The sequence below is a fragment of the Penicillium bovifimosum genome, assembly GCF_028826915.1.
Source record: "Penicillium bovifimosum strain IBT 22155 chromosome Unknown utg000001l_segment0_segment0, whole genome shotgun sequence".
NCBI classification, from domain to species: Eukaryota; Fungi; Ascomycota; class Eurotiomycetes; order Eurotiales; family Aspergillaceae; genus Penicillium; species Penicillium bovifimosum.
In genome coordinates this window covers 1,260,372-1,287,946 of record NW_026622710.1, presented here as the reverse complement: position 1 = coordinate 1,287,946, position 27,575 = coordinate 1,260,372, and the positions used below count along the sequence as shown (strand labels likewise).

Sequence of the window (27,575 nt, the reverse complement as noted above, 5' to 3'; positions counted from 1 at the left end):
CATACCTGACCCTAGCTCGACCCGAGTGCTTCAACACCTTTGACGCGCTCGACCCTTACCGGGGACCGCGGCCATCATGACAGGCGCTCCGCCATATAATGGCCAGTCCCCGACTCAGCAGCAGCGGTATCCGGCCTACTCCTCTCCGACCAAGAACCACCAGTATTACCCAAACAATGAACAACAACCACCGCAATACCATCAGCCTCCGCCGCAGACACCACCAGCCTTCGGCTCATCCTCCGTTGCGCGGAGCCCGCACTTTTCGCACGCGTCTCCGATGCCCTCCACACTGCCGCCGCCCTTGAATGGCAGTGCGCCACCTCACCCGTCTCACCCGGAGGCTTCACAATACCAAGGACATCCGCCTGGCCCTCAGTTATCGTTTCCGCGACCATACTCGAGTTCCGTGATTACAGGCAATGGCGCCTCGCCCTATGGTTCGGGACCGCATGGGCATCCGTCCAGCCGCCCTGAAGGCCATTCGCAATCACCTACAAGGGAGTCTGAATCCCCATATCGGATGCGCGGCAATGGTGCTGGATATGGACCGTCGATGGCGCGAGAGCCGAGACCGGCATCGCCGCCAGGAAGTGTAGGCATCAACCGGAACCCAACAATAGCTCATGAGTGACTAACCGTTTATTACCCTTTTAGAAACCTGCCAGAGCCGCAGACCCAATGTCGTTCGCCAGTATCCTTTCCGGTCCGTCGGATGAGCCTGCGAGGAAACCCTCTCCTCCCCCAGTCCCCGTCATTGCCCACACCCATGCTCCTCCTGTTCTTACACACCGGCACCTGGACCACAATTCCACGCATGGGGCTCTAGCACCCAAACATGAGCATCGGTCAGAGTTCGATCCGAACTTGGATACCCCGCGAGGACTACATGCAACCAACGGGTTCACCAAGCCCGAGGCGGAATACTCTGCGCCTGTTCCGCGTGCGCCGCTTCGGAAACCATTCCCACCCGGCGTGGACTTGGAGCAAGTCAATCGGGCTGCAGCCGAGATCGACCAAGCCGAGAAGAGCGATGTTGAAAGTCCTGGTTTCAACGCCGAGCAGCAACGGTATCAGGAGATAAGTCACAAACGATCGGTGGAGAGCAGTCGTGCGGAGGAGGTTCGACGAAAGGTACAGTCTGAAATCACTTACCTCCAAATGACACGTATTGATTGACCCATGTTTAGCGTCGCCGCCATGATTTCCTCGCCGAACTGGCCAAAAGCTTCGAGCGACAAGCCCTGTTGGGTACCGACCGATTCCGAGGGCATCACGAGGGTGCTGTCATGGCCGAGGTTCAGCAAAAAGAGGTTCAGGATGAGAAGGAACGAAAGAAGGACATGCAACGCAAGCGTCGTCGCGAGAACACCGTGCGCCAGGAAATGCAAAAGAAGCTGGAGGCCGAGCACAAGGCGAGCACGGCTCAAGAACCCGGAGAACGGGCGAAGTTCCTGCGCGAAGCCGAGCGCGCCCAGAAGAAAATCCGCACTACCAAGCGTGCGTTGGAGGGCGGCGATACCCATGAAGAGCTAGGTGAGGTCACTCCTCTTGCTCCCAACCTCGAAGGCGGGACGCAGGGTCAATTCTCTATTGGACGTTCTTCGCCCAGCCGACGCCGGTCAGGCCGCGCGGGTCCGGTCACTCGTCCCAAGAAATCCAAAGAGCAGAAGCAGGCCGAGAAGGACATGGCCGAAGCTGCCTGGAATGCTGGGTTGGACGACGAGCTGTATCTCACCCCAAGTGCGAGAAAGGATGTTCGACGTTCAAAGGAGGGTACCCCACTCTCGCAGTTACACTACGACAGCAAGGGCTACAATCAGATCTACGAGCAGATCTGGCGCGATATGGCGCGCAAGGATATTCCAAAGGTCTACCGCATCAAGACCACTTCTCTCTCCACTCGCCAGGAGAACTCCCGCAAGACGGCTCAGCTGGCTAGCAAGCAGTCTCGCAAGTGGCAGGAGCGCACGAACAAGAGCACCAAGGACACCCAAGCTCGCGCTAAGCGCGCGATGCGCGAGATGATGAATTTCTGGAAGCGCAACGAGCGCGAGGAGCGTGACCTGCGTCGTGCGGCTGAGAGGCAGGAACTTGACGCAGCGAAGAAGGCCGAGGCGGACCGTGAAGCCAATCGCCAGAAGCGCAAGCTCAACTTCCTCATCTCACAAACCGAGCTGTACTCCCACTTCATCGGGCGCAAGATCAAGACCGACGAAGCTCAAGGGGACGGTGCTGTTGCTGCTACTGGGGAGACCGTTCAGTCAGGAAATCCAAACGCTCACACGATCAACCTGCCTGACAGCGTGGCCAACCCCGACGCCAAGACCACTGCATTCGAAGATCTTGACTTCGACGCCGAAGACGACACCGCCTTGCAACAGGCTGCTATGGCCAATGCGCAGAGTGCTGTGCAGCAAGCCCAGGAACGGGCTCGTGCCTTCAATCAAGAAGGTGACAACATGGCTACGTTCGACGACGGGGAAATGAATTTCCAGAACCCGACTAGCTTGGGTGACATCGAGATCTCCCAGCCGACAATGCTGAATGCTCAACTGAAGGAGTACCAGCTCAAGGGTCTCAATTGGCTGGTCAACTTGTACGAGCAGGGTATCAACGGTATCTTGGCAGATGAGATGGGTCTCGGTAAGACTATCCAGTCCATCTCCGTCATGGCCTACTTGGCAGAGTTCCATAACATTTGGGGCCCCTTCCTGGTCATTGCGCCGGCATCGACACTGCACAACTGGCAGCAGGAAATCACTCGCTTTGTTCCCAACATCAAGGTGTTGCCCTACTGGGGTAATGCCAGGGACCGTAAGATTCTGCGCAAATTTTGGGATCGCAAGCACATCACCTACAACCGCGACTCGGAGTTCCACGTCCTGGTCACCTCGTACCAGCTTGTCGTGCTTGACGCACAATACTTCCAGAAAATTAAATGGCAGTACATGATTCTGGACGAAGCTCAGGCTATCAAGTCTTCTTCAAGTTCCCGATGGAAGAACCTGCTGGGATTCAGCTGCCGCAATCGTCTTCTGTTGACCGGTACGCCGATTCAGAACAACATGCAGGAACTGTGGGCTCTGCTTCACTTTATCATGCCTACACTGTTCGATTCCCATGACGAGTTCAGCGAGTGGTTCTCCAAGGACATTGAATCCCATGCTCAAAGCAACACCAAACTGAATGAGGACCAGCTCAAGCGTCTTCATATGATCTTGAAACCTTTCATGTTGCGTCGTGTCAAGAAGAACGTGCAGCAAGAGCTTGGGGATAAGGTCGAAAAGGACATTTTCTGTGACTTGACATACCGCCAACGTGCCTTGTACGCCAATTTACGTAACCGCGTCAGCATCATCGACCTTATTGAGAAGGCCGCCACGGGCGACGACACTGACAGCAGCACATTGATGAACTTGGTCATGCAATTCCGCAAAGTATGCAACCACCCAGATCTCTTCGAGCGTGCGGAGACGAAATCTCCCTTCTCGGCGGCGTACTTCGCGGAAACTGCTTCTTTTGTGCGTGAAGGCAACTTTGTCGATGTTCGTTATTCGACTCGGAATATGATCGAATACGACTTGCCTCGCCTTTTGTGCAGCTCTGCAGGCCGTCTGGATCTCCCTGGTTCCGACAATCCTCGTGCGGGTTTCCAAACTAAGTATTTATCGCAGTTGATGAACGTGTGGACACCAGAAAACATCCAAAAGAGTTCTCGCGAAAATGGCGCGTTCTCTTTCCTGCGTTTCGTCGACACTTCGGCAGGAGAAGCCAGCGAGATCGCCCGACTGGGTGTCTACGAGCGCGCAGAGCGTCGTCGCAGCAAGCCTAACAGGCTTTCTGCCCTGAACGTCATTTATGATGAAAGTGATGATGCCAAGAACTCTGTGCTATCTCATTCGATCTTGAATATTGTCGATCGTAATGATCGTCAGGCCATTACAGATATCGCCGTTGAGGGCCGGATGAAGGATCTCATGACTGTCTCGCGGTCGTCATTGGAAAATCAAGGCCTTCAGCTGATTGAGCCTTGTGGTGGTCCTAAGGCTTCCGCACCTCCTATCACCCTGTCATCTTCTGGTCAACAGGCATTGCGGGAAACCCAACAGGCTTTGTTCAATGTGTCTGTTCGGCAAGCACTCTTTGCACAGAATAGCAAGAAGCTCGAGGAGCAGATCCTTACAAAGAAGCTCGATCCGGCGCCTTACTCTCATCCACCTATGCTGCCGCCGCCGGCCTCGCTCAAGGCCCGCTACAACCACATCGAAGTCCCATCGATGCGTCGTTTCGTGACAGACTCAGGCAAGTTGGCCAAGTTGGACGAACTGCTGCGGGAGCTCAAGCCTGGTGGTCACCGCGTGCTTCTATACTTCCAGATGACACGTATGATCGACTTGATGGAAGAGTACCTGACATACCGCAACTACAAGTACTGTCGACTGGACGGAAGTACGAAGCTGGAAGACCGTCGCGACACTGTCGCAGACTTCCAATCAAACCCGGATATCTTCGTCTTTTTGCTGTCGACCCGTGCCGGTGGTCTTGGTATCAACTTGACAGCAGCCGACACTGTCATCTTCTACGATTCTGATTGGAACCCTACAATCGATTCGCAGGCCATGGATCGTGCCCATCGTCTGGGCCAAACTCGCCAGGTGACCGTCTACCGTCTCATCACCCGCGGCACAATCGAAGAACGCATCCGAAAGCGCGCCTTGCAGAAGGAAGAAGTGCAGCGTGTCGTCATTACCGGCGGTGCCTCTGGTGGTGTTGACTTCAACACCCGTGCTCGGGAAAACCGTACCAAAGACATTGCGCTGTGGCTCGCCGACGATGACGAGGCCGAGCTCATCGAACAAAAGGAGAAGGAAGCCATTGAACGTGGTGAGGCTCTTGGTGCCAAGGGCGGAAAGAAGGCCCAGAAACGCAAGCGAGACCTTACGCTAGATGACATGTACCATGAAGGTGAGAAATGCTCGGTCAATCTCTTCGAATCGCATTGTACTAACCGACTGAATAGGCGAGGGTAACTTCGACGACGCGAGCGCCAAACCCTCAGGGGCCGCTACGCCGGCCGAGGACTCGCTGGACACCCCCTTAGCAACACCTGCTGCCAAGCGCGGACGTGGCCGCGGTGGAGGCAAAGGCTCCTCGAAACGCGCGAAAACCACAAAAGAGCGTCTCCGTCTAATTGACGGCGACGGCGGCCTCGATTAACTCAACGATTGTTCAACTAATCTAACTCGGGACGGCGTTTCATGTCACTTCACCTTTCCTTTTGCTCCGGTTTCATTTTCTCCATGTTCTTTCTTTCCTCGTTTTACTTTTTCCTACCTATCTTCTTCTTTTCTCCACCGGCAGTTATGTGAAGTTCTGCTCTGTATTATCACACAAAAACCTTAACTATGGATGGCGAACGTTGTGACTTTTCGATATGGACATTTGCAATGAAAAAGCTGATGGCTGATGCGAAGCAATCTGTAATAGACGTGACTGTTGTTTTCTAATTCTGCATGCTGTTCCCTAAATTCCACATGTCAATCGGTGAAAAATGGCAGTATTACAGTCTCGATCAATCAGATCCCGAGAAACCATATTTCTACAGTACTGCAGTTAGTTATGTGGTCGATATGTTTGACCATAGAGAGATGTATGGAGTAAGCTGGCCAGTACCCGGTCCCGGCTAGGGGTTGCCACCCCCGTATACGCAGGCCCTGGAGATAACTGTTGATTGTGCTAACGTGAGCGCTAAGTTGATACGCGTTTCTTTGAATATTGTTGTTTGTAGTGATCATCGAAGTCCGCGGAGAGACCTATAAATAGAATAGAAAGGATCAGAATCATCAGATTGAGCGTTCCCTGGTTCAATATGCCCGTACATCTTGATGCCTTAGTGCCTGATTGCCTTTTCAGTGCCTGAGTATTGTGGTGTCCGAGCTATCCCCAACTTCACCGAATGTGAAAATGCCGGTCGTGCCGTCGCATGTCAAAGTGGCAAGGTCCTCGGCAGCCACCAAAGTTGCCTAATCGGGAGAGGAATCCCGGGTACGAGCGGGCCCAAATTTTTCATCCAATAAGAGTACTCTGTATGTAAGCCGAGCATGAGTCAGCGATCCCCCGCCCTGGTTGATTTTACTCTCTGATTCCGCCCGGTTTTCGGTCTGGATCTGTACTTCTCCTGAACTCACGGAGAATCGCATTCTGTTCCTATCATTTGTTTTCTGCCTCAATTCGACCATGGAGGCCATGTTGCAGCAGTCTCGTGCCATGTGCCCTTTCTTGAAGCGCACATCGCCCACTACCCTGCGCACTCTCTCGACCGCTACTCGTCCTAGCACCAGTCCGGGAGGTGGAACTATGTCCAACCTGCAAACGATTGCCCGCCGCTGCCCGGTCATGAGCAAGGCTCTGGCTGTGCAGAGTGCCCGTCTCAATGGCACCAAGCGTTTCACCTCGTGCGCCGCTGGGGTTACTGGAATGCCGTCTTTCTGCGTTCCCACCGGCAAGCGGGCATTGCACACCACCGGAGGTCACCCTGCTAGTCTCGCCTCTGGCGGATATGAGAAGAACGAGCGAGGTAAATTGAATTTATGAGGCTCCAGATCTGAGTTGTTTACTAATCTGACTACAGGAAACCCTAACTTGGTCAATCCGCTCCGCTCGTCCCCTGCCGCCCCTGGTGTCGCGGTCCGCGGCCCCCGCCCGGCAGCCCCTACGACCGAGCGGTTCAACTACGACGAATTCTACAATGTGGAATTGGAGAAGAAGCACAAGGACAAGTCCTACCGCTACTTCAACAACATCAACCGTCTCGCCAAGGAGTTCCCTCGAGCCCACACCGCCTCTGCCGAGGAGCGCGTGACTGTCTGGTGCTCCAATGACTACCTCGGCATGGGTCGCAACCCCCACGTCTTGAACTCGATGCACAAGACTCTGGACACCTATGGAGCTGGTGCAGGCGGTACCCGCAATATCTCGGGTCACAACCAGCACGCGATCGCGTTGGAGAGCACGCTGGCCAAACTGCATGACAAGGAGGCCGCATTGGTCTTCAGTTCCTGCTATGTGGCTAACGATGCGACCCTGGCTACTCTGGGTAGTAAGATGCCCGATTGTGTCATCCTCTCTGACAGCCTCAACCATGCCTCCATGATTCAGGGTATTCGCCACTCTGGCGCGAAGAAGATGGTCTTCAAGCACAATGATATGGAAGACCTCGAAGCCAAGTTGGCCTCGTTGCCACTTGGAACCCCCAAGATCATTGCCTTTGAATCCGTCTACAGCATGTGCGGATCCATTGCGCCCATTGAAAAGATTTGTGATCTCGCCGAGAAGTACGGTGCCATCACTTTCCTGGATGAGGTCCATGCCGTCGGCATGTACGGGCCACACGGAGCTGGTGTTGCTGAGCATCTCGATTACGAGGCGTACGCTTCGCAGGATACAGCCACCCCTCAAAGCACCAAGGGCACAGTCCAGGACCGAATTGACATCATCACCGGTACCCTGGGCAAGGCCTACGGTTGTGTCGGTGGATATATCGCAGGCTCGGCAGCCATGGTGGATACCATCCGCTCACTGGCCCCTGGTTTCATCTTCACCACTTCCCTCCCTCCTGCCACCATGGCTGGCGCAGACACCGCCATCCAATACCAGGCCCAGCAACCCCGGGACCGCGTCCTCCAGCAACTGCACACACGCGCAGTCAAGGCCGCTTTCAAGGATTTGGACATCCCTGTCATCCCCAACCCCTCCCACATCGTCCCCCTCCTCGTCGGTAGTGCCGAGCTGGCTAAGAAGGCCTCCGACAAGCTCCTCGAGGAGCACGGCATCTACGTGCAGGCCATCAACTACCCCACCGTTCCCCGCGGCGAGGAGCGTCTGCGCATCACCCCGACCCCCGGCCACGTGAAGCACCTCCGCGACCACCTGGTCGGCGCCGTCCAGGCCGTTTGGAACGACCTAGGCCTCAAGCGCACCAGCGACTGGCAGGCCCAGGGCGGGTTTGTCGGCGTTGGCGTTGAAGGCGCCGAGGCCGCTAACCTGCCTATCTGGGAGGATGCCCAGCTGGGTCTGCAGGCTGGTGAGACTCTCGAGGCGGCCGTTGCCCGTGAGTTCAAAAATGCTGCTGCCGAGGCTACCGCCCCGTTGCTGAAGGCTGCTACCCCTCTGGTTGAGAAGGCTCACTCGGGTATGGAATCCACCCCTGTCGGTGTGGCTGCTTAGATCAAGTATGCTGCTTGCTCTTCGAGAGTCCTTTGGGGTACCACATGCCTTGTAGTTATTCCCGTCCAATCCTTTACATACTAATAAGTGCGGATATAAGTGATTTGTACATACATCCGTTGACAATATTATCAAATCGATCTATCGATATTTTGATCATATCTTCTATCTGCTTTGGTCTTAACCTTGTAATCGTCTTGGAGAAATTCGGCTTTGCTCATCTTTTCTCACCACCAGAGGCAGTGTTGTAGCTTGAGCAGAGGAGCCATCCTAAACCTCAATCTAAGCCATAAGACAGACACAGCCCAACTGACTCTACACGGATGAGACAAGATGGAAGACCGAGCAACCTAGTAATACCTGATGCTTTTGGCTATGTAGGGTAAGACCGCCTCATTGTTACAGAGACATATAAAATCACAATTTTAAACACAAAAAGCGCCATATATCCCATGAAGAAAACCCAACAGCACTGAGCAGTTCTCAACACCACAGAACCACCAAATCACCTACTTCCTCCCACCACGACTAACCTTGGGGAACTCAACCGGCACGCGCAATCTCGCAACCCGACGTGCATGCGCCTCAGCCTTTCCACCCTTAATATTCCACTTGGCAAACTCCGTCTCCCTAGGCTTATCAATGCGACAGCCCAGCTCCCTGAAATACTGATGAATAGTATTCGGATCCAGTCTCAAATCATCCCTCAAATCGGACGGATCAGTCGCCAGCTCATTAGGCGCATTCCCACCCAGCGAGCTAGACCCACCATCCTTGGCCGGCTGAGGGGGGATATGCAACGACAAAGCACAGATAGTGGTATGCAGCAGGGTAAGATCATTCTTCGAGACAAAGCCACCACTAGGCGCGAACCTCCTCCGCACAGCATCAATCACCGAGTCCGGCAACAGCTCACCATCAACAGGCGCCGCCTTAGCAGCCGCAACGGGCTTAGCCGCGGCACCGGTCGTGTTAGAAAGAATACGACGCAGATCATCGCGGGGCGGGAGACGTTTGCTGCCGGGACCGCCGCCCTTGGCGTTCGCACCCATGGATTTCAGACAGCGGCCGAATTCGATGAGGAGCTGGATGAAGCGCAGAACTTGGAGGTGGGTTGTGTTGTCGGAGGTTGCTACTGGGCCGACGCGGTTGGAGACGTAGCGGGAGACGGTTGTTACGCCGAGACCGGCGTCGACTTGGGATTTCCATTCGCTGACGCCGTTGAGTTGCGACAGCGTGCTGTGGCTGCCCGGCACGAGGGTCTCGATTGAGTACACGTCCGAGGGGTGCGAGGCTGTGAGGTTGGGCGTGGGCAGGGGCTTGGCGGCTTGGACTTCGGCTTGGGTGGCGAGGGCTTTGGCGAGGCCGGAGGCTGTGTTGGCTGGCAGCGAGGAGATGAGGGCTGCGCCGGCTTGGGGGACGGCGCCGGCGGGGGCGTTGGAGAGTTGGGCGTTCTCGGCCATGGATTGCACTGCTTTGCGAGATTGTTTGGTACCGAAGGTGTTGGTTAGAGCGGTGCGTTGGGCGCGCATGGTATTCTGCTGTGCATTAGTTTGGACGTTTTCAATATTGGTGTGGCTGGGGAAAGGGACATACAAGCTCTTCTTCTGAGTCTTCTTCTTCCGTTCGGCGGGTTCTCAGGGCTCCGCGGAGTGTTGCCCGTCGGACCTCTACGACTTTCCAGGTCTTCTCCTCAGGGTCGACGACTGCAACGTAGTGCTTCACTTGCGAGTCGGTGTCGTCTCCTGTGCCTTCACGGCCGACAAAGTCCATCTTGGCGTGGTCTGAGGACTGGAGGAGGATCTCTGACGAGACAATGCCCGGGTTCCGGGTTGCTGCCGCTGACTTGGGGACATTGGAGCGGCTTTTGATATATGGGTTGAAGCGGAGAGAATTCGAGCTCTGAAGGCCGGGGGTATTGGCTGAATTGTTACAACGGTTATTAGACGCTCACATCTGGTTAGAAAAGCTGTGCACTCACCAATTATCGGTGCAAGCTCGCTTTTATCTTCAATCACGCTGGCGGCCAATGGGGGCAGCATGTGGAAAGCGGGTTTCTTGCTGGGACCGTCATTTTTCGAGGAGCGCTTGCGCTTCTGATCTGTTTTATTTGAAGGCATTATGGCACTAGGAGGCGAGATACAACGGGTTGTAGTTCTCGTCAATTGGCTTCGGCGCGGTGAAATAAAATTGTCTGTACTTGTCTGGCAGAAAAATTTACTATCGGAGACACGGCAGGCGGTGAAGCCACGGCTCCGCACACAAAGCGAATATTGACGTGCATAGCAGCTTAAGGCGTCAAGCTGTCTACTTAGGAGGAACTTGCATGATAATGTCAAGGCAGATGTCCTTCTTCCACCAGGGTTTGGTTGCTACACATTTACATTTAATGAAAAAGATATTGCACTCATCAAGTCATCGATTCATCTGTATCAGCTAAACGAGACTCCCGAGCTATTCCATGGATTTTTGATAAACTCCCGGAAGAAACCTCTCCATAACTTTTGACCAGCCCGAAGGAAGGCCGTAAAGATTTTGGAAAATTGACCAGTCATCCAATGCCGTGCTCAAAGACCGATACAGCACACCGGCCCTCCAACATCCACCTGAACACATGAGCCCCTCCGAGTAATAACCATGCATGACATCAAATCGTAGACGTGAGTGAATCCGAGGTGTTGGTAAAAGTGGGTAGACTGTTGTAAACAGCGGATTCCGTCATTCGATCTGCGATTTCTTCTGAAGGAACGGAAATCTTATCCGTGCAGGTAACTCGTTGGATTGAGGAGCGTGTCACGAAGAGAAACGTCGCGTCGTCAAGTGTCGTGTTCAGCGTTCAAACATGAGCTCCGGCAAAAAGAGCTGAGATGGAGGGGGCGAGTAGTTTATTTGCTGATTGAGATGTTAGCGACTCCGTCGCACACGTGGGAAGCCCGATGGCCTTGGTAAGACCTCGGCGCGCAATGGGTGGTGACTTACGATCTGGCACGCATCTTTCTGCGCTTACGCTTGAGACGACGAACGCGCTTCTTTCTCCACTTAGCTCTCATCTTCGTACTGTCGGTTGGTTAGTGCATGGTCTTCGATAGGATATTAGGAGCTTCGGAATAGCTACTCACGATTTCGAGGATGAAATAGAGATAGTGAAAGAAAGATGAAGTGTGGCGGCCCGAGACGCATTTACGTATGGTGCGGCTGACTCAGCCGCTCTCGCTTAGACCGCACACGTGACTTCCACAGCTCAGCTTCCATCGGTGACGACAACCGACCATACCCGATTAGGAAATTCGATAGGGCTTCACTCTGTGAGTTTGGAATTGCAAACACTTTCAAACCGATTTCTGTAACCTATGCCCTACGGGATTATGACGTTAGTCCAAGTGGAATGTTCAGAATATCAGCAATGTCATTACTGCTACTGGCATCATCTCATCTGTCTTGTGATTCCGATTGAAACTTTGAATAGTCCGTCGTATGTTCATTAAACGAACACAAAATTTGAATAAGCCAAGATAGCCACGAGTATATATCTATTAGAACCCCGCGATGTTTTCAGTAAGTATACCGATATGTGGGCGCCAGATCGCCAAGGTATTCCTCCTCTTCCTCCGGAATCATAGCAGGGTCAACCGGAGACCTGTCACGCTTCTTGTTCTCCAACCAAAGGGCAAGCAGGTAGGCCGCGCATGACACAGCCGAGAGGCACACGAAGGAAAGACAGATGATGTACCCGGTTCGGTAATCCGTAACGCCATCCTTTGTGACGAACGAATAAGTAGAAATGATTCCACCGATATTACCAAAGCCGACCTGCCACGCCGTTCCCACGCTGCGTCGATGATGGCCACCCAGGTTCATGGCGAACCAACATACAATGACAGGCATCGCGCTATAACATCCACTAGTGACCAGGAAAAGAGACGCATATTGGGCGTTTGTATTGCCATGGATCGTCATGAGCATTGCAAACCCAGCCAGTGCAACTGCCATCGGGAACAAAGTGAATGCGAACCGGTGTCGCAGCTTGTCAGAGCAGTAGGCGATTACCATCGAGAAGCCGAAGGCTGCAGCCCAGGGAGGAATGGAGTAGAACTGAGTCTTGATAGGGTCGTAACCGTAAGACTGGATGATTGTTGGCGCGAAGTAGGCATATCCTGTATCAAAATGAGCGACAACCCAGAGGCAATAAAGGAGAGAACGAGTGATTTACGCACCGTAAGCCGGAACAATCAATCCGAAGTACATGAAGCCTCCGATAAACACCTTGTCTGGATAAAGTCAGCAATTCATAGCTCATACCAAGCAATGAACTCCATGGCAACTCACAGTCCTTGAAAACACCCAGCACCTCGCGTTTGCCCATGTGGACGTTGTGCGCAGCCTTGCCGACATCCTTCGCCAACTTGGCACGCACGTAGGTGCGTTCTTCCTCGGTAAGCCACTTCACATCCTCGGGGAAATCAGCGATCAAGAAGAACAAAATGATCGAGACGACACAGGTCAGTATTCCCTCGAGAATGAAGACCCAGCGCCAGCCCCTATAGCCGCAAATGCCATCCATCTTTCCGATTCCACTGGCAAGCAGACCACCAAAGGCGCCAGCCAATGTAGTGGAACTGAAGAAGAAACTGAAACGTTTCTGAGCCTCCGAGCGGGTGTACCACATGCCCAACAGATAGAAGCCTGGCAATCACAATTAGAATGAGGCTAGGGGATGTGTCGTCGGCACTGCACTTACATCCTGGGAACATGCCCGTCTCAAATACACCCAAGAAGAACCGGGTGGCCATCAGTCCACCCCAGTTCTGGACCAGACCCTGGAAGACCAAGACCATACCAAACATGAACATGCATCCTGACACTAGATCAAAGAGACATCAACAAACTGTTCTCCCAAATAACCGTGCCCGAGTTATCTGCCGCGGAAAGGGATCAAAGCACTCACACCAGACATGAGGCTTCAGCTTCTTGAGCAGAATGTTCGACGGAATCTCGCAAATAATATACGGGACGAAGAAAATCGTGAGCGCGGTGTTATATTTCGTGCCACTGACGATATCCAAATCCTCCTTGAGTCCGAGGATAGCGGCATTGCTAATATTGACACTGCGCGTGGTCGGGTAATGTCAGATAAACGGAAAACAAGACTACCGTCGCACAAAGAAGATACTTACCGATCCAAAAAGGCAAGCAGATACAGAATACATAGCCAAGGCAGAATGTGCCAATCGATCTTGGCCATCAATTTACGCTCGGTTGTCCCCGTCAGCGCAGGCAGCTCCAAATCCGTCCGAGAACCGGTCTGGCTTTCGCCATTGTCGATCGGCCCTTTGGTATCTGGGAGATGTTCTGCTCGAGGCGAACACACAGGTTGTTAGCAGATACTCTATGCGACAATGCGCCGACGCGTGCGGGGACTCGCTGAGCCGGAACAAACTCCGGGGTACGAGTACAGGGGTGGACATACCTGATACTCCCATTGTGAGATATTGATGCGCCAAAAGCACTGCGCAGCTTTACGTGAAGGTGATCGGCGAAGGAGAAGAATGAAGAGAAAGAAGAGCGCGAAGAAGATAAAGAGTAAGAACTTTGGGGGCGAATTCCAACGCGCTGATCTCCGACGCCAGGATAGGTATCGGGGCTTCTCCGTACTGCTACAAATACAATGCGGTTTGCACAAGATCTGGTTGGATGGACGGCCGGAATTGCGGATTAGAAGGGTCAGCAAACAGCAATTGGAGGTCTAGAGTTCGGTACCAGACCTTGGCAGTAAAGCTTTGAGTCACATTGAATCTCGTATCTACCCTAGAAATCTTCAGGCCCGATCTCGGCCAGTAGTGCGATCCCTTGGATCCATCCGGTGAAGATTTACCCCAATTTTGCGGATTCCTTCTGTTAAGCTCACTGATAGGAACTACGACTCCCACTGACTACCTTGCTTTTCTTTTTGCTCTAGTTGTGGTAGTTTAACTGTTAACTTTGAAATAGTTACTCGAACGTAGGAAAGAACGGCGGCCGGTGCCCCTTTCCCCCGCAAACTCACTAAAAAGGGGCTCCGGTCTGCGGGCCAATGACAGACTCTCGCCCGGTCAGCCACACCTCCCGCCCTCCCGCCTTCTGAGTTCTGAGGCGAGGCCGGTGCCGGTGCCCACTGCCCGGTGCTTCATTTTCCAGTCTTGGCAGTGTGGGGATACGATACCCGCCGATATCCTGCACTATGCATGCTTTCTTTGTTTTCGAAGCAAGCCACGTGAGTTTGAACTTCGTCTGTTAGGACTTGAGGAGATGCTAGCGAGAAAACACCCACCGGGTCGCTTCCAATTGCCTCTATTCGTAATCAGTTAAACGTCTGGTGCCCAGCTGACCACGGAGTAAGCGGCGCCCCGCTCTCGAGTCAACGATTTGGCCGTGAGATTCAAAAGGAACACTAGCTTGAGGACGGATTGGCCGCTTGCACGCCATCTCATGCATGCTGACACCCATCGAATTGAAGTCGGCAATAGGTAGGGAAGAACCTATGATATCCTGAAACATTTTTTTTTTCATCGAAGTACACAGTAGTTCAAATAAGCTTAAAGCCATTATCTTAAAGTACACCCACCGATCCAAGGCTTGAGCTTCTTTCCTAGTTAAGCTTTGTGTGGGATTTCGACTTTGAACTTTCTACACTTATCACAACATCCACGACCTCGAGGCCGTGGCTGGAATTGACTCAATTGAGCTTCTACTAGAACCCTCCTAATGGCGAATAATTCCACTCCACGCAGAATGCATTTTTACCACGTTTTGGAGCACAAGGGATTGCACTTATTGAAATGAGCTGCGGCTCTTCGGCACTTTGCTCATCAGTACGAATGCTAGGGCAAGTCCGACGAGATCCATTGCAGAGACTACTCCGAAATGAAGTGATTTTCCAGTGATTTCCCAAGACAAGATCTGACAATGGTGCCGCGGATCGGCCTAATCTTATCATAATACAGGCCGTAAACTATAATACGGCTCAATCAGACAATCCATGACACAATTCAAGACTGGCATTGGAAATACACCCCTGCCATGATACTTCCATTGCGGCAAGAGAACGATGATTCACGACAGGCTATCCCTGTCTGGCGTAGCGTAGATAGCGGCATCGAGCCGAACCTGCCAAACAAAGAGCTACGTACTGTAGATCACTGGAGACACGAAATTGTGGAGATTAGAACGAAATTTAGAAGCAATTTCGAAGATCTGATTGACACAGATCCTTGTCAGACAGACTCCTGCGTCAATCCTGACAGGACAGTCAGTCAAGTACTCAACCATTGCCCTAATACAGCCCTCCTACTGGCCGTTTGCTTTTTTAATCCCTGTCTTTCTCGCCATGCCCCTCTCCTGTTCCCCTGATCTTATGGAAGACCCTTTCGATACGAGCAAAATCGAAATGCAATAATCTCATCGAACAATTTTCCCAATACCAGCGGAATTTCCTTCATGCCGACGTCCCATCTAACACCACCATGAGTCTGAAACGACTCAGAAGACAGACTTTTGCATGCCTTTTCAGTCGCCGAGGATCTTGCACATTCTTCGTGGTCTTCATCTGGTTCCTCTTCTTCCACCTCCCAAGTCCACCTCCCACCCAGAACAATACCGGCATGGACAGGCCACCGCCGGAGCACCGAGTACAGGATAAGGCAACATTTCGATACCAGTCCCCTTTTCGACGAAGCCCAGATACCAAATACGAGAAACAGCTGTCAAATTCCCTGGAGATCATCGAGAAAGCCGTTATAGCTCAAAATCACGGAAACGACAAAGCAGAACACAGAATATGGCAGATCGCAAAAGATGAAGAGCACAGGGGATCTGATTCGACGGCCTTTGAGCAAGTCAATAAAGACTGGAGTTACACAGTAAGTGCCTTGATTATACATTAGCTCAAAATTTCCCGACTGACCGGACTTCCAAAGTTAGTCACTGACCAAAAAGCCATCGACTTCGTGACCACCGAGCTATCCTCTATCCCAGAGATAGCATCCGCGTACAAGTCCTATCCCCACAACGTCCTCCGCGCAGACCTTCTCAGATACCTGCTTCTCTGGTACTACGGGGGCTTCTACGCCGACATCGATGTCTTCCCCGCCAAATCAATCAAGACCTGTCCAGCACTCGCGCCATTCTTCATGCCCAAATCCAATCTGGAAACTCATCCCAATGTCTCCTTGGTCGTCGGTATCGAAGTTGACGAGCCGTACGCTTCACCACAGTTTATGCATGACTGGCATTGGACACGGAGCTATGGTTTGATTCAGTATATAATGTATGCACCACGACGGTTTAGCCCACTGCTCAGAGAGACCATCATCCGGGTGTTGGCACATACGAAGCAAGTAGACGAGCGTCATGGTGGTCTTTTTCGCAGTCTGGCTTATGATGAGAAGACTATCTTGGGTGTTACGGGGCCTGATGTCTTTACTGATGCTATTCTCGATACGCTTTCTGCTTCACTTCCTTCCACGCATCCGCTAGTGCAACAATCTGTTGCTGCGGATGCGGAGATACAGGGGCTCGTGACTTGGGCTCCGTTTCATAGGCTCAGCGAGCCTCTTTGTGTGCAGGGTGGTGAGGCCTTGCCCCAGGTGGCCATGGGTGGGCTTTGTGTATTACCGATTAGTGTTTGGGGAAATGGGCAGAGGCACAGTCAGGCTGGGGGTTTTGGCGCTCCTAATGCATGCGCAAATCATCGGTTTGGGCGGACTTGGAAGAAGGGGTGGTGGGAGTATATATTTGGGTGAAGCTCTGGATGTTCTCTGATTCCATTGGGATAGCAGAATCTTGGGAGTACCTATAACGTAGGTAAGGTTTTCTCGCCGTCACAGGGCTGCACTGCCAGGGGTTATTTGACCTCCCACGAAATTGATTCGACAACGGAGTGAAACTAAACCAACCGGCCCATCACCTCTTCGATTGTATCCAGTAATTAGGTATGCATGAAGCCAACCTCGTTTCAATACCACGATACAACACAGTCCCCGAAACCGACAATCGCATACATGCTCCCTCCTGGCCTATAACCCACAAAATCAATCATAGGTTATAGGTAGCACTGACAACCCGCCGTCTTAGGATTCTGGCAGCGAGCCTCCCGGTAAGAACACGCGCCACAGAACAAGCATGAATCAGGCGCATAGCAGTTTCCCTCTCCTACAACACAGCTTCCATGGTGACCAACACATCTGGTACAAGCGCTGGTTGCTCGACCCTCAAGAGCGTTTTCCTAAAATAAGATGTTAGACAAATAGCACTTCCAAGGTTCCCTATGAATGGGTTCGATCTTGATGTACCTCCACCAAACTTTGCTGCTGAGGGTTAGCTTTTGCCTTAACCTGAAGCTTCCAATGGTTTAGTACTCACTGGCTCTCCGATGAAGGTTTCCCCGTTGGAGACGAAGACCTCGACCTCGAATCCGTTTGCGGCAAAAAGGCCGCTCCCTGCTGCTGAGGCTTTGGCAAGGAACAAGGCGAAGAGGGTGATTCCTTGGAGTTTCATTTTGGAAGTAGAGTAACTTAGAGATGATATTGAATTTGTCTGGCGAGGCGTAGAATGCAAAGACTTCTCTTGTATGACCGAACCTTGGAATGAGACAGGAACTTGAGGTTTTATATCGTGAATCTATACATCTGCCCAGTGCCGTCCTTGTTACAATGGATCCATGTTTGGTCCCCACCGCCGAGACGAAGGTACATACGCAATCTCATCCTAAACGTCCAGCATTGCAATCCTTCCAGATGTGTCACGTATATCCTTGTTCTGTAACGAGGCCAGGAGCAGACTAACAACCGTATGTAGAGATCAACATGGTGGACGGTGGACCTCGACTCTGCTGCAAACCTATGGTCGAAGATGTCGGAATCTTCGTGTATACCCGACTCATTGTGCTGCTGCTCAGAATGAAGTGTATGGCCGTGTAAAATGACAATCGTGCTGTCGTCTCATGGTGTTGTGACTGTCAACTATCACGTCGATCAAGACATCAGACGATTCATACCCCTACCATCTTGAGTTGCCTGTTTCGAAACCGGACCAGCCTCAGCTGTATTTGATCTTGGTAAGCATTGCTTGGCCACTTGAATGGAGCCTTTCATAGGCCGGTTCGAAAGATACTCAGTGTCAGCAGTTCGAGTCCAAAACTGGCCATGCCAAGCGACGGCGCTAATAACGGCTACCTACGTTTGGCACGCATATCAAGCGAGGGGGAGGAGGGGGCCATGCAGATTACCGCGCCGTTAGTTGTTGGTGTGATGGACGAATCCAAACCCAATGAACGACTTTACCGAAGTCCTGCCGAGCCATGCCAGACCAGTCTGTTTTTCATTTTGACCCTGATAACATGCAGGGCAGCAGGATTCGTTGAGAATCAAACTGCGGTGACGTTGATGACACACCTACGTGCGAATAAGGAACTGGGATAATTTCTGCCCAGACTTTACCTCAATATCAGCCGAGCAAGGGAATATGCGAAGCGCTAAAGCTGCGGGCGGCTCCCAAGTCCCTGTTCGAATCGGAGATCATACTGTGTTACCAAATGGTGAGGCGAACAACTAGCGCGCCGAGCTTTCACCGCTATGACAGGAATGCCAAGGCATAGGAGGCCCCTCCAAACATTCATGCGGTTGTCCTGGTCAAACGAAGCCTGCTGCACATCGGACATGAGGGTTTTCAAGACGGGATCGTTCCAGGGAGCAGCATAGAATTTTAAGGTCTCCATGCTTGCGGCCCAAGAAATGCTTGAAGGCGCGGAAGCCTGACGATACAGAAAAATCCAGCATCCCCTGTGCGTGAAACGATGGAAACGCGAAGACGCGGGGGTGTATCGAATCTTTCGCTTGTTTTGATATCTTATCTTAAGCCAGGGCTTCGAAGGGTCGACATCGACAGGTGCTCGGTCCGCCTCTGAGAGGTCATCGTTGTTATTATCAACCCAGGAAAGGTTCATTCGCATATCCTTTGAAGACGATTGAAGCTCCTGAGCTGACGGGGCATAACGTGTGCCTTATAAGCGTCAGCAGTGAACTAGGGAACCTCTCTACTTTGACCGCACATGGTTATCTACTTCGACAAGGCTCGAATGTCGTGCGCCGCCATTTGCGGAATCCAATGCGACTGTTCTGCGTGTGGCTTGCTGGAGATGGAGTGACTAGCGGTGAGCATCTCATGGAAGACATACTTAGCGGCTCCTCCCCTTCTTCCTTAGAATTGATTTAAAGCACTTCGCTTCATCACCCAAATTCTGTTAATTCTGTTACCATGGCCGAAAAAGCTGCGTCAGATGAAGGCTGTGTCGCATGTGGATGGACACATGACAAGCAATCGCGGTGTTGTTACTCCAGCCACGTCAAACTCTTTTACGCCGCACTGGGTCGATCGAAACAGCCGTTACTTCGTGCTACAAAAAACGAATGGATGGGGATACACTGGAAGAAGCGTGGGCTACACTATCGCACGACCAGCAAGTCGCCATCGCAGATCAGGTGGCTGGCATCTGCAAACATCTTCAGTCAATTATGTTGTGGAGTATGCACAGGGTTGATCGAAGCGCCTGCTCTCCAGCTTGCTCTTTGTCGACTCCAAACCTCGTGGACCTTTTCACTCTGACCTTGAATTTTGGGATGCCATTAGCCTCACCCTCCACAACCCACCCGAGAAATCGTTTCCTCAAAAAGCGATGGAAAGCTTGAAGAAATGATTTCCTAAATGTGCACCTTATGTCCTCACCCATTGCGATCTCAATATAGGAAATATCATGGTCAAGGATGGACAGCTCGTGGGCATTCTTGATTGGGAGCATGCAGGATACTATCCCGTGTGGTACGAATATATCTCAGCAACTTGGGGTTTCACTAAGGAAGATGCCGAATGGAGAAGATTATTACGACAGCGTCTCGATACGCATGAAGATGCAAATAGTTTTTGCATGGATCTGTATCATTTGCGAAATTATCCGGATTTGGATGAAACAGGCCGGGAGGTCCTGAGACGATTGTCTGCGGAGCAATGATGCGACCAAAACGCCTCAAGGCATAGGTCGTCCATTCTTGATAGGTAGGAAGCTCTGTCTACAGTTGATTCATGAGCTTGATTGAGAAATAACTTCATATGAAGCGTCATTGGTCTGTCTTATGGTGCATCATATCATACTATCTCAGGCGAATTCATCAGGTTACTGCTCAACAGTTAATGATTGGGCACTATTCAGAACATCTTCGTTCCTCCAATGAACCCATCACCTCCCAAGCCCCAGCCCTGCGTCCAGCCAGCTTTGGTCTTTCTCGCATCGCGAATTTTCCAGAACAACGAGCCCTACCGAACTATTAGCCAAATCCTCATAACACAGCAGTCAGATCAGGGGTTCATACATCATAAATAGCCCGAAGATCCTCCCTGTAGACCTTGTTATCCTTCTGAACCAGAAGCCAAGTTGTTCCCCATTCAAAGAGGGCAGCAAACCACTGCACAGATGTTAGCAATGTACCAAAACCCCATCCCCACCGCAGGAAAAACAAGGAAGACATACCCCGAAAGGATCAGCAGCACATCGATGACCGTGCATAAGCTGGAAAAGCTCGCTAAGCGTCAAAGCTCCATCACCATCGCCATCGAATTTTGAGAACAGGTTCTCGAAGAGTTGCGGCAGGAATCGGCCTTCTGGGTCGTAGACACCACTGTCGGAGCCGTGCTGGAAGCTATTAGTTTTGACCGTCGCCTTCAACATTCAGTGATTCCCAGAAACCCACCTTAGCTTTATGCACGCTTGGAACATAAACGCGGAACCAGGGATCAGGGATCCATGAGTATGCCAGGCGTGTCGGATAAGAGAAGTTAACGTTGATGATGAAGGTTGCTAGAAGCGAGAAGAGGATGTTGAAACCTAGATCACGGAATCCATTGTATGTATCCCAAGGGTAGATCATCCCGTCATTATCGCGATCCCAGAAAAGGACGTGCTGCTGAAGCGGCGTCTACAATTGTCATATCATTAGTATCGCCATGTGATGGTCATGGAGCGCACGAACAACATACATATCCGTCATATTTTCTAGCCCAATCCAGGTCGCCTTCTGGCTTATCGATGGAGACTGCTGCGTTCGCACGTGCGACACCGGGATTCTCGATGGTGTCGGCGAGGGAAACTGCTGGGATGCGCCTGCTGGTGATATAGCTCTTTTCGGCGATTACCAGTCTCATTATTCTTTTTGGCAGCCTCTATGTCAGGCTTTCTCTCGCGAAGTTTTGCAGCGTTGGGTGTAGCTTCGGGCATGGTGATGGCTTGGAATTTTTTGATTGCGATGTTTGTCAACAAGCCAGCCATGAGTTCCATGGAACGAGCTCTTATAAGTTTTGGGAAAGATCGCCCAGGAGCACATGCAAGGAAGCCACAGAATTACGTTTGTGACGTCTACTGTCTAGATAACCTGTGTCGCAGGGAACTTGTCAGGTTGGAATATCGCATTCCCCACCCACACGTCATTACCCGAAGGTTGGACCAAGCGGAGGACAGCAATTACAATCTGGAACATCGTACGGCTTTTCGTTTTCAAATAGATAAGTACAGCGCAGTAGATTCATGTGATCGCAGCTACAGTAGTATCGACAGTGCTTGCTCATTGTCAATTGATGGAGCTGGCCGCCTCTGGAAATGGCGCGAAATTACGCCATTGGAAACTTCTAGTCTTATGATCTGTCTCTGCCTAATTTAAGGGACCGAGAGCTTCTGGATGTGAAGGCAACTCTGCTTTGTGAATCGCTGGATAACAAGCTAGCATCGATGTCCCAGCTTTCTCACACCACAAGGAGCCCATAGACCGACGGCTGCTTCAAAGGCCCTGTTGTCAGCTCTTTGCACGCGGGGAAAAGTCTTCAAGGAGAGCCGGGACATCCCTCGAGACTGCGCAATTGGGCAATGCAGTGACTGTTTTATCGCAACACGCAGAGAAGACGAAGTTGGAAACCGGCCCCGAGTTGTTTGAGAGGAGAAGCAATACGCTTCATAGAAGGATCGAAGGATGTGAAGGCACCGGCATCATTCTACCGTGATACTGTAGATATGAAAGATAGATATGAAAGATGTCAATACGAAAGAAAAGAGCAGAAGGTGAGAAGGGATGACAAAGAGAAATATGGGAAGCGTTATGGCAGGTGTGCCCCGAACTATTCGTGCGACGTGCGTTGGCACAGACAACGAGGCCTCAGGAATGAAAGAACTTCGATAGAACATTCCAATTCCACATCCCACTTGATGAGGCAAATTAGTGGGACTCCTCAGGACAAGGCTGATCATAAAAAAGTGGATATTGCAGAGAATGAAGGCTGTTCGTGGTGCTCAAAACAAGTCATCTTCAGGTGTACAAGCTGATGACGTCAACACGCTGGGAACAGGCCAGTCTCACTCGAAATAGTTATAACCCCCTCCATCGCCGATCAACTCAGCTGTTTCAACTCTCACCTTGAACATACTGCCTCATCGAAATTGAAAATATCTGCACCATGAGTAGCAATACATTCCCCGTCGATCTCAAGCAGTTCAAGCATCTCAAGCTTGACCCGAAAACCACACAGCTATCAGCCCAACAAAAGAGCGATCTGCAACACAACATCAACATCTTCAGAGATGCCCTCATTGCTTTCACAGCAACAGGTGCTGCCCGCGGCGTCTCAGGCCACACTGGCGGTCCCTTCGACACCGCCCCGGAAGTCTGCATTTTGCTCGCATTCATGAACGCCAACCCCAATAAATGGGTCGATGCTCTGTACGACGAGGCCGGCCACCGTGTCGCTACACAATATCTGCTCGCCGCGTTGGACGGCAAGATCGCACCAGATGACCTGTTGAAGTACCGTGCCGCTGATTCCCACCTCCCGGGTCACCCGGAGCTCGGCCTTACCCCGGGCATCAAGTTCAGCTCCGGTCGTCTGGGTCACATGTGGGGCATGGTGAACGGCATTGCCATGGCCAATAAGGATAAGAACGTTGTGATGCTCGGATCTGATGGATCTCAGCAAGAAGGAAATGACGCCGAGGCTGCGCGCATCGCGGTCGCCAATAAGTTGAACGTTAAGCTCTTTATCGATAACAATGACGTCACAATCGCTGGGCATCCCTCAGAATACCTCAAGGGCTACGAGGTGAGCCGCACCCTTGACGGACATGGTATGAAGGTCCTGCGCGCACAGGGCGAGAACCTCGACTCCTTGTACCCTGCCATGTGCGAGGTGATCAACTACGATGGTCCCGCTGCTGTGGTTGTCGACCGCAAAATGGCTCCTGGTATCGAGGGTATTGAGGGCGAGTGCCATGCGCACGACGTGATCACCGTGGATATTGCCCGCAAGTACCTTACCAAGCGTGGATACAGCGAGAAGCAGCTTGCTTTCTACGATGAGATTAAGCCTGGCTCCAACCCTCACACATATAAGGGTTCCACCAAGGACAAGGGTGCTAACCGGACTATCTTCGGTGACGCCGTGAACGATATTCTTGATAAACTGAGCAAGGAGGAGGCCCAGCGCCGCGTTATGGTCATCGACTCGGACTTGGCAGGTTCCACGGGGCTGAAGGCCATCGGTGCCAAGCACCCCGAGTCCTTCGTTGCATCCGGTGTGATGGAGCGCGGCAATTTCTCTGCTGCTGCTGGATTCGGATTCGGCAGCAATGGAGAGCGCCAGGGTGTCTTCTCCACCTTCTCTGCCTTCCTGGAGATGTGTATTTCCGAGATCACCATGGCCCGTTTGAACGACTGTACCGTTCTATCACACTTCTCGCACAGCGGTATTGACGAGATGGCGGACAACACCTGCCACTTCGGTCTGAACCACTTCTTCGCCGACAACGGTCTGATGGATTCCGGCAGCACATCTCTGTACTTCCCTGCCGACGGCGAACAGATGAAGGCCGTTGTTAACGAGGTCTTCTGGAACAAGGGCCTGCGCTTCATCTTTTCCACTCGTTCCAAGGTCCCCTACATCCTGAAGGAAGGCACCGACGAGAAGCTCTTCGGCAAGGGCTACAAGTTCGTCCCTGGCAAGGAAGAGATCATCCGCAAGGGCTCTGCTGGATATATCGTGTCGTACGGTGACATGCTCTACCGCTCGCTCGATGCGGTTGAGAACCTGCGCGCAGAGGGTATTGACGTTGGTCTGATCAACAAGCCCACTCTCAACGTGGTCGACGAGGAGACCATCAAGGTTTACGGATCTTCACCGTTCGTCCTGGTCGTTGAGTCGATTGCCCAAAAGACCGGTCTCGGCTCTCGCCTTGGTACCCACCTTCTACAGCGCGGCTTGACACCTAAGTTCAAGTCCATCGGTGCTGTCAGGGAGGGCTGCGGTGGTCTGTACGAGCAAGTGAATGCTCAGGGTCTTGGACCCAGCAAAATCATCGATGCCGTCAAGGAGATTGCCGGACAGTGAATTTGCCATACCAAAAACATACATGTACCTAACGACCTTCTGTGATAATGAAATTCTTTCTCTTCAAGTGTCTTACCCTTAATTTTCATCGGCCCGATCTGCTCGATCTGCTTTGTAAAATCCCGAGTTAGAGGCCATAGAGGCCTTTGAAGCCACGGACCGACACAACGAATTCTTCTCGCCTTCCCGATCGGAGTTGGCGCTCCCGTAATGGCGGTTGACGCGATATTCATACGCCATAAATAAGCCTCCCGTCGCGAAGTTATCCACTTCGTCGACCCCCACCTCACTACCCCCACGATGTAACTATAGCGGCTTCCACCTCGCTGATTCGCCTGATCTTCTTCAAGATGATCTTGGCAGGTACTTACACTAATCTTCATTAGGAACTTTATTGTCGTGCATCCAAAGCACGCCATATTGCAAGTGGATTAGGAGAGGCTTAATGTAACACGGAAAAACTCGAATAGCAAAAATCTAACTCAGCAGCGAGGGAAAACGACTAGTTATAGATCGTCTCGTCCCCCGATGTACGGTTTTACGCAGTAGACCACGTCCTCCCTCTGGCTGAATTCAAGGTTTGTGCGACAGAACCTCCAAAATGGCCGAACAAGCTTCCATTACATCCACTGCGCGGCAGGACGAGAAACCCGTGTGGTATCGTGGGACTCTGTTCAATGCCTGCATCATTGGGGGTGTTGGCTTCACGGCACCAGGTCTGTGGAATGCGATGAACAGTTTGGGTGCTGGCGGTGCACAAGAGCCGTATTTGATTAATGCGGCCAATGCGCTGGTTTTTGGGCTCAGTATGTTGATAGTCCTGCACATGAGGAACACGGTTTGCTGACTTGTTTTATAGTGGGCCTTTTGTGTCTTTTCGGTGGTCCGATTGCCAATCGCATTGGATTGAGATGGACTCTGATGCTTGGTGCTGTTGGATATCCCTTGTACTCGTGAGTACCACGAAAATGGTAGAACCCGATTGATGATGTGATGGGACTGACTGAACGAATAGGGCTGCTTTATATACGAATAACCGCTATGTAAGTCTCAAAGGGATGCAATATTGTCTACCGGGGACAATACTGATATTGTCTCTAGGGAAACGTGTGGTTTGTTCTGGTTGGATCGGTATTTTGTGGTTTATCGTGAGTATCCTGCAACGAAAGAGATCAAGGGTACACTAACCCCTTTAAAGCGCCGGTCTTTTCTGGGCTTCTGAAGGTGCCGTGGCGCTGGGCTATCCAGAGCCAGCGAAGCGTGGTCGCTACATGAAGTGAGCATTGAGCATACCTTGCAAACCCTGGCTACATAACTGACCTGATAAAGCATCTGGCTGTGGTTCCGTACGGGTGGACCGTTGGTGGGAGGTGCTATTGTGCTCGGCCTCAATAGGTATGTCTGGAATACGGCAGCATACCACCGGCACCATTTACTGACCCTTGAAAAGCGGCGGCAGTGCCCATGGCAAAGGGAAGGTTGGCTCTAGTAAGTGGTCCCACAGTATTTAGTATGCGAAATAACCTCTAACGAGCAGCAGACACATACCTCATTTTCGTGGCGCTCCAATGTCTTGCAGTACCTATTGCGTTCTTCCTCACACCCCCGGACAAGGTCCAACGTGCAGACGGAAGCAAAGTCAGAATTGTTCTGCAGGACTCCTGGCGCGCCGAGATGAGAGAGCTTTGGAAGGTCTGCAAGCGCAGAGAGGTATATTTCACCCCGTTAATTTCCATAGGGCCATTCCGTTCTAAGGTTCCTTCTCTAGATCCTCCTACTACTGCCTGTCTTCTGGGCTGCATACTTCAATCAGTACAGCGGAAGTATGATGTGCCCCTTCGATCAACGAATTTTGCAGTTTCTGATGAGTTGATACAGACTTCAAATCGTACTACTTTGGTGTTCGCGCTCGCGCTCTGATGGGATTCGTGTGTATGTTGACACACTTCAATATTCGCCAGGCTCAATTTTGCACCAGTACTAACATGTAGGAAAGCCTATTTCTCCACCCTTCTCGCATCGACAATCATCAGCTGGTTCCTGGATTACCGCAGGCTTTCTACCAAGAACAGAATCCAGTACAGGTATGAATCCTATCATCTGCAGGGACAACGAACAAGAACACGACTAAGCAAGAATCACAGTTTCTTCTACGTGATCGTCCTTCACATTATCACATGGGTTTACGCTTGGGTTATTCAAGAAAAGTACACCAGTAACCCGCCAACCCTCGACTGGGCTGACAAAGGCTTCGTTGAGGGATTCTTCGTTATCCTTCTCTGGGGTAGGTTCTGCAATTCCGTCGTATCCTCAGGATAGTCTGTTCTAACAGTGCTTCTACTAGAATTCTCGCAACAATCACTGCAAAACTTCCTCTATTACTTGCTCTCCACTATGACCGACAACATCTCCGAGCTCTGTAGGTCGAATCTGAAACTTACAATGTATTTGCCACTCACTAATATCATATAGCCCGACTGAGCGGTATCCTCCGCGGCCAAGAGAGTTTCTCTCAAGCCGTCTCGTTCGGCCTCAACACCCAAACGTGGCACGGTGGAAGAGTCCCGCTGGCTGTCAACACTATCCTTCTTGGTAAGTAACAAATTGGAGTTCACCATTCTCTTAAGAAGGCAATCTAACGTCAGACCCCAGGTCTTGCAATAGCGCCTACATGGCTAGTTGTCAGATCTCACGTGCCAATTGAGCACAGCAAGGAGGAATCTGAGATGCCAAATGCTCAAGATGAGGAGCAGAAGGCCAGCCTCTCTGATAAAGAGACATTTATTGTTTCCGAAGCTGCGGCGAAATAAATTTGCTATCAAACTTCAACTGGGAGAAAAGTTGAGATCAGGTCACACCGATCAGGTCTTTGTCTTTGTTCGGTCTCAATGAACCAG

At 51.7% G+C, this 27,575-nt stretch overlaps 9 protein-coding genes across 9 annotated transcripts; 5 read left to right on the top strand and 4 right to left on the bottom strand.

Moving 5' to 3' along the window:
- Positions 1-76: 76 nt before the first annotated feature.
- ino80 (chromatin-remodeling ATPase INO80) lies at positions 77-5,220 on the top strand (the record flags this gene model as incomplete). Its single annotated transcript, XM_056661231.1, has 4 exons — positions 77-595; positions 658-1,134; positions 1,191-4,968; positions 5,024-5,220. The coding sequence occupies 4 exons, from the start codon at positions 77-79 to the stop codon at positions 5,218-5,220; spliced, it is 4,971 nt and encodes a 1,656-aa protein (XP_056526397.1).
- Positions 5,221-6,240: 1,020 nt separating this feature from the next.
- hemA (5-aminolevulinic acid synthase HemA) lies at positions 6,241-8,229 on the top strand (the record flags this gene model as incomplete). The annotated part of the gene is made up of 2 exons (XM_056661230.1): positions 6,241-6,580; positions 6,635-8,229. 2 exons carry the CDS (start codon positions 6,241-6,243, stop codon positions 8,227-8,229), a joined length of 1,935 nt encoding a protein of 644 aa, XP_056526396.1.
- A 509-nt stretch (positions 8,230-8,738) lies between these two features.
- On the bottom strand, positions 8,739-10,349 carry N7515_000485 (DNA-directed RNA polymerase I subunit RPA49; the record flags this gene model as incomplete). Its single annotated transcript, XM_056661229.1, has 3 exons — positions 8,739-9,767; positions 9,826-10,151; positions 10,211-10,349. 3 exons carry the CDS (start codon positions 10,347-10,349, stop codon positions 8,739-8,741), a joined length of 1,494 nt encoding a protein of 497 aa, XP_056526395.1.
- A 1,432-nt stretch (positions 10,350-11,781) lies between these two features.
- N7515_000484 (putative MFS transporter) lies at positions 11,782-13,709 on the bottom strand (the record flags this gene model as incomplete). The annotated part of the gene is made up of 7 exons (XM_056661228.1): positions 11,782-12,383; positions 12,444-12,497; positions 12,556-12,912; positions 12,968-13,090; positions 13,175-13,335; positions 13,404-13,578; positions 13,697-13,709. The coding sequence occupies 7 exons, from the start codon at positions 13,707-13,709 to the stop codon at positions 11,782-11,784; spliced, it is 1,485 nt and encodes a 494-aa protein (XP_056526394.1).
- A 2,019-nt stretch (positions 13,710-15,728) lies between these two features.
- N7515_000483 (uncharacterized protein) lies at positions 15,729-17,006 on the top strand (the record flags this gene model as incomplete). Its single annotated transcript, XM_056661227.1, has 2 exons — positions 15,729-16,124; positions 16,182-17,006. The coding sequence occupies 2 exons, from the start codon at positions 15,729-15,731 to the stop codon at positions 17,004-17,006; spliced, it is 1,221 nt and encodes a 406-aa protein (XP_056526393.1).
- Positions 17,007-17,415: 409 nt separating this feature from the next.
- On the bottom strand, positions 17,416-17,760 carry N7515_000482 (uncharacterized protein; the record flags this gene model as incomplete). The annotated part of the gene is made up of 3 exons (XM_056661226.1): positions 17,416-17,488; positions 17,556-17,584; positions 17,626-17,760. The coding sequence occupies 3 exons, from the start codon at positions 17,758-17,760 to the stop codon at positions 17,416-17,418; spliced, it is 237 nt and encodes a 78-aa protein (XP_056526392.1).
- Positions 17,761-20,463: 2,703 nt separating this feature from the next.
- Positions 20,464-21,529, bottom strand: N7515_000481 (caleosin family protein; the record flags this gene model as incomplete). The annotated part of the gene is made up of 6 exons (XM_056661225.1): positions 20,464-20,571; positions 20,628-20,720; positions 20,786-20,947; positions 21,006-21,230; positions 21,292-21,401; positions 21,448-21,529. The coding sequence occupies 6 exons, from the start codon at positions 21,527-21,529 to the stop codon at positions 20,464-20,466; spliced, it is 780 nt and encodes a 259-aa protein (XP_056526391.1).
- Positions 21,530-22,755: 1,226 nt separating this feature from the next.
- On the top strand, positions 22,756-24,678 carry N7515_000480 (Transketolase C-terminal/Pyruvate-ferredoxin oxidoreductase domain II; the record flags this gene model as incomplete). The annotated part of the gene is made up of 1 exon (XM_056661224.1): positions 22,756-24,678. The coding sequence occupies one exon, from the start codon at positions 22,756-22,758 to the stop codon at positions 24,676-24,678; it is 1,923 nt and encodes a 640-aa protein (XP_056526390.1).
- Positions 24,679-25,279: 601 nt separating this feature from the next.
- Positions 25,280-27,488, top strand: N7515_000479 (Major facilitator superfamily domain general substrate transporter; the record flags this gene model as incomplete). Its single annotated transcript, XM_056661223.1, has 15 exons — positions 25,280-25,484; positions 25,538-25,631; positions 25,694-25,721; positions 25,780-25,826; positions 25,877-25,954; positions 26,008-26,073; positions 26,129-26,166; positions 26,219-26,388; positions 26,447-26,501; positions 26,557-26,610; positions 26,675-26,762; positions 26,823-26,962; positions 27,023-27,097; positions 27,151-27,270; positions 27,331-27,488. The coding sequence occupies 15 exons, from the start codon at positions 25,280-25,282 to the stop codon at positions 27,486-27,488; spliced, it is 1,416 nt and encodes a 471-aa protein (XP_056526389.1).
- Between the last annotated feature and the right edge of the window lie 87 nt (positions 27,489-27,575).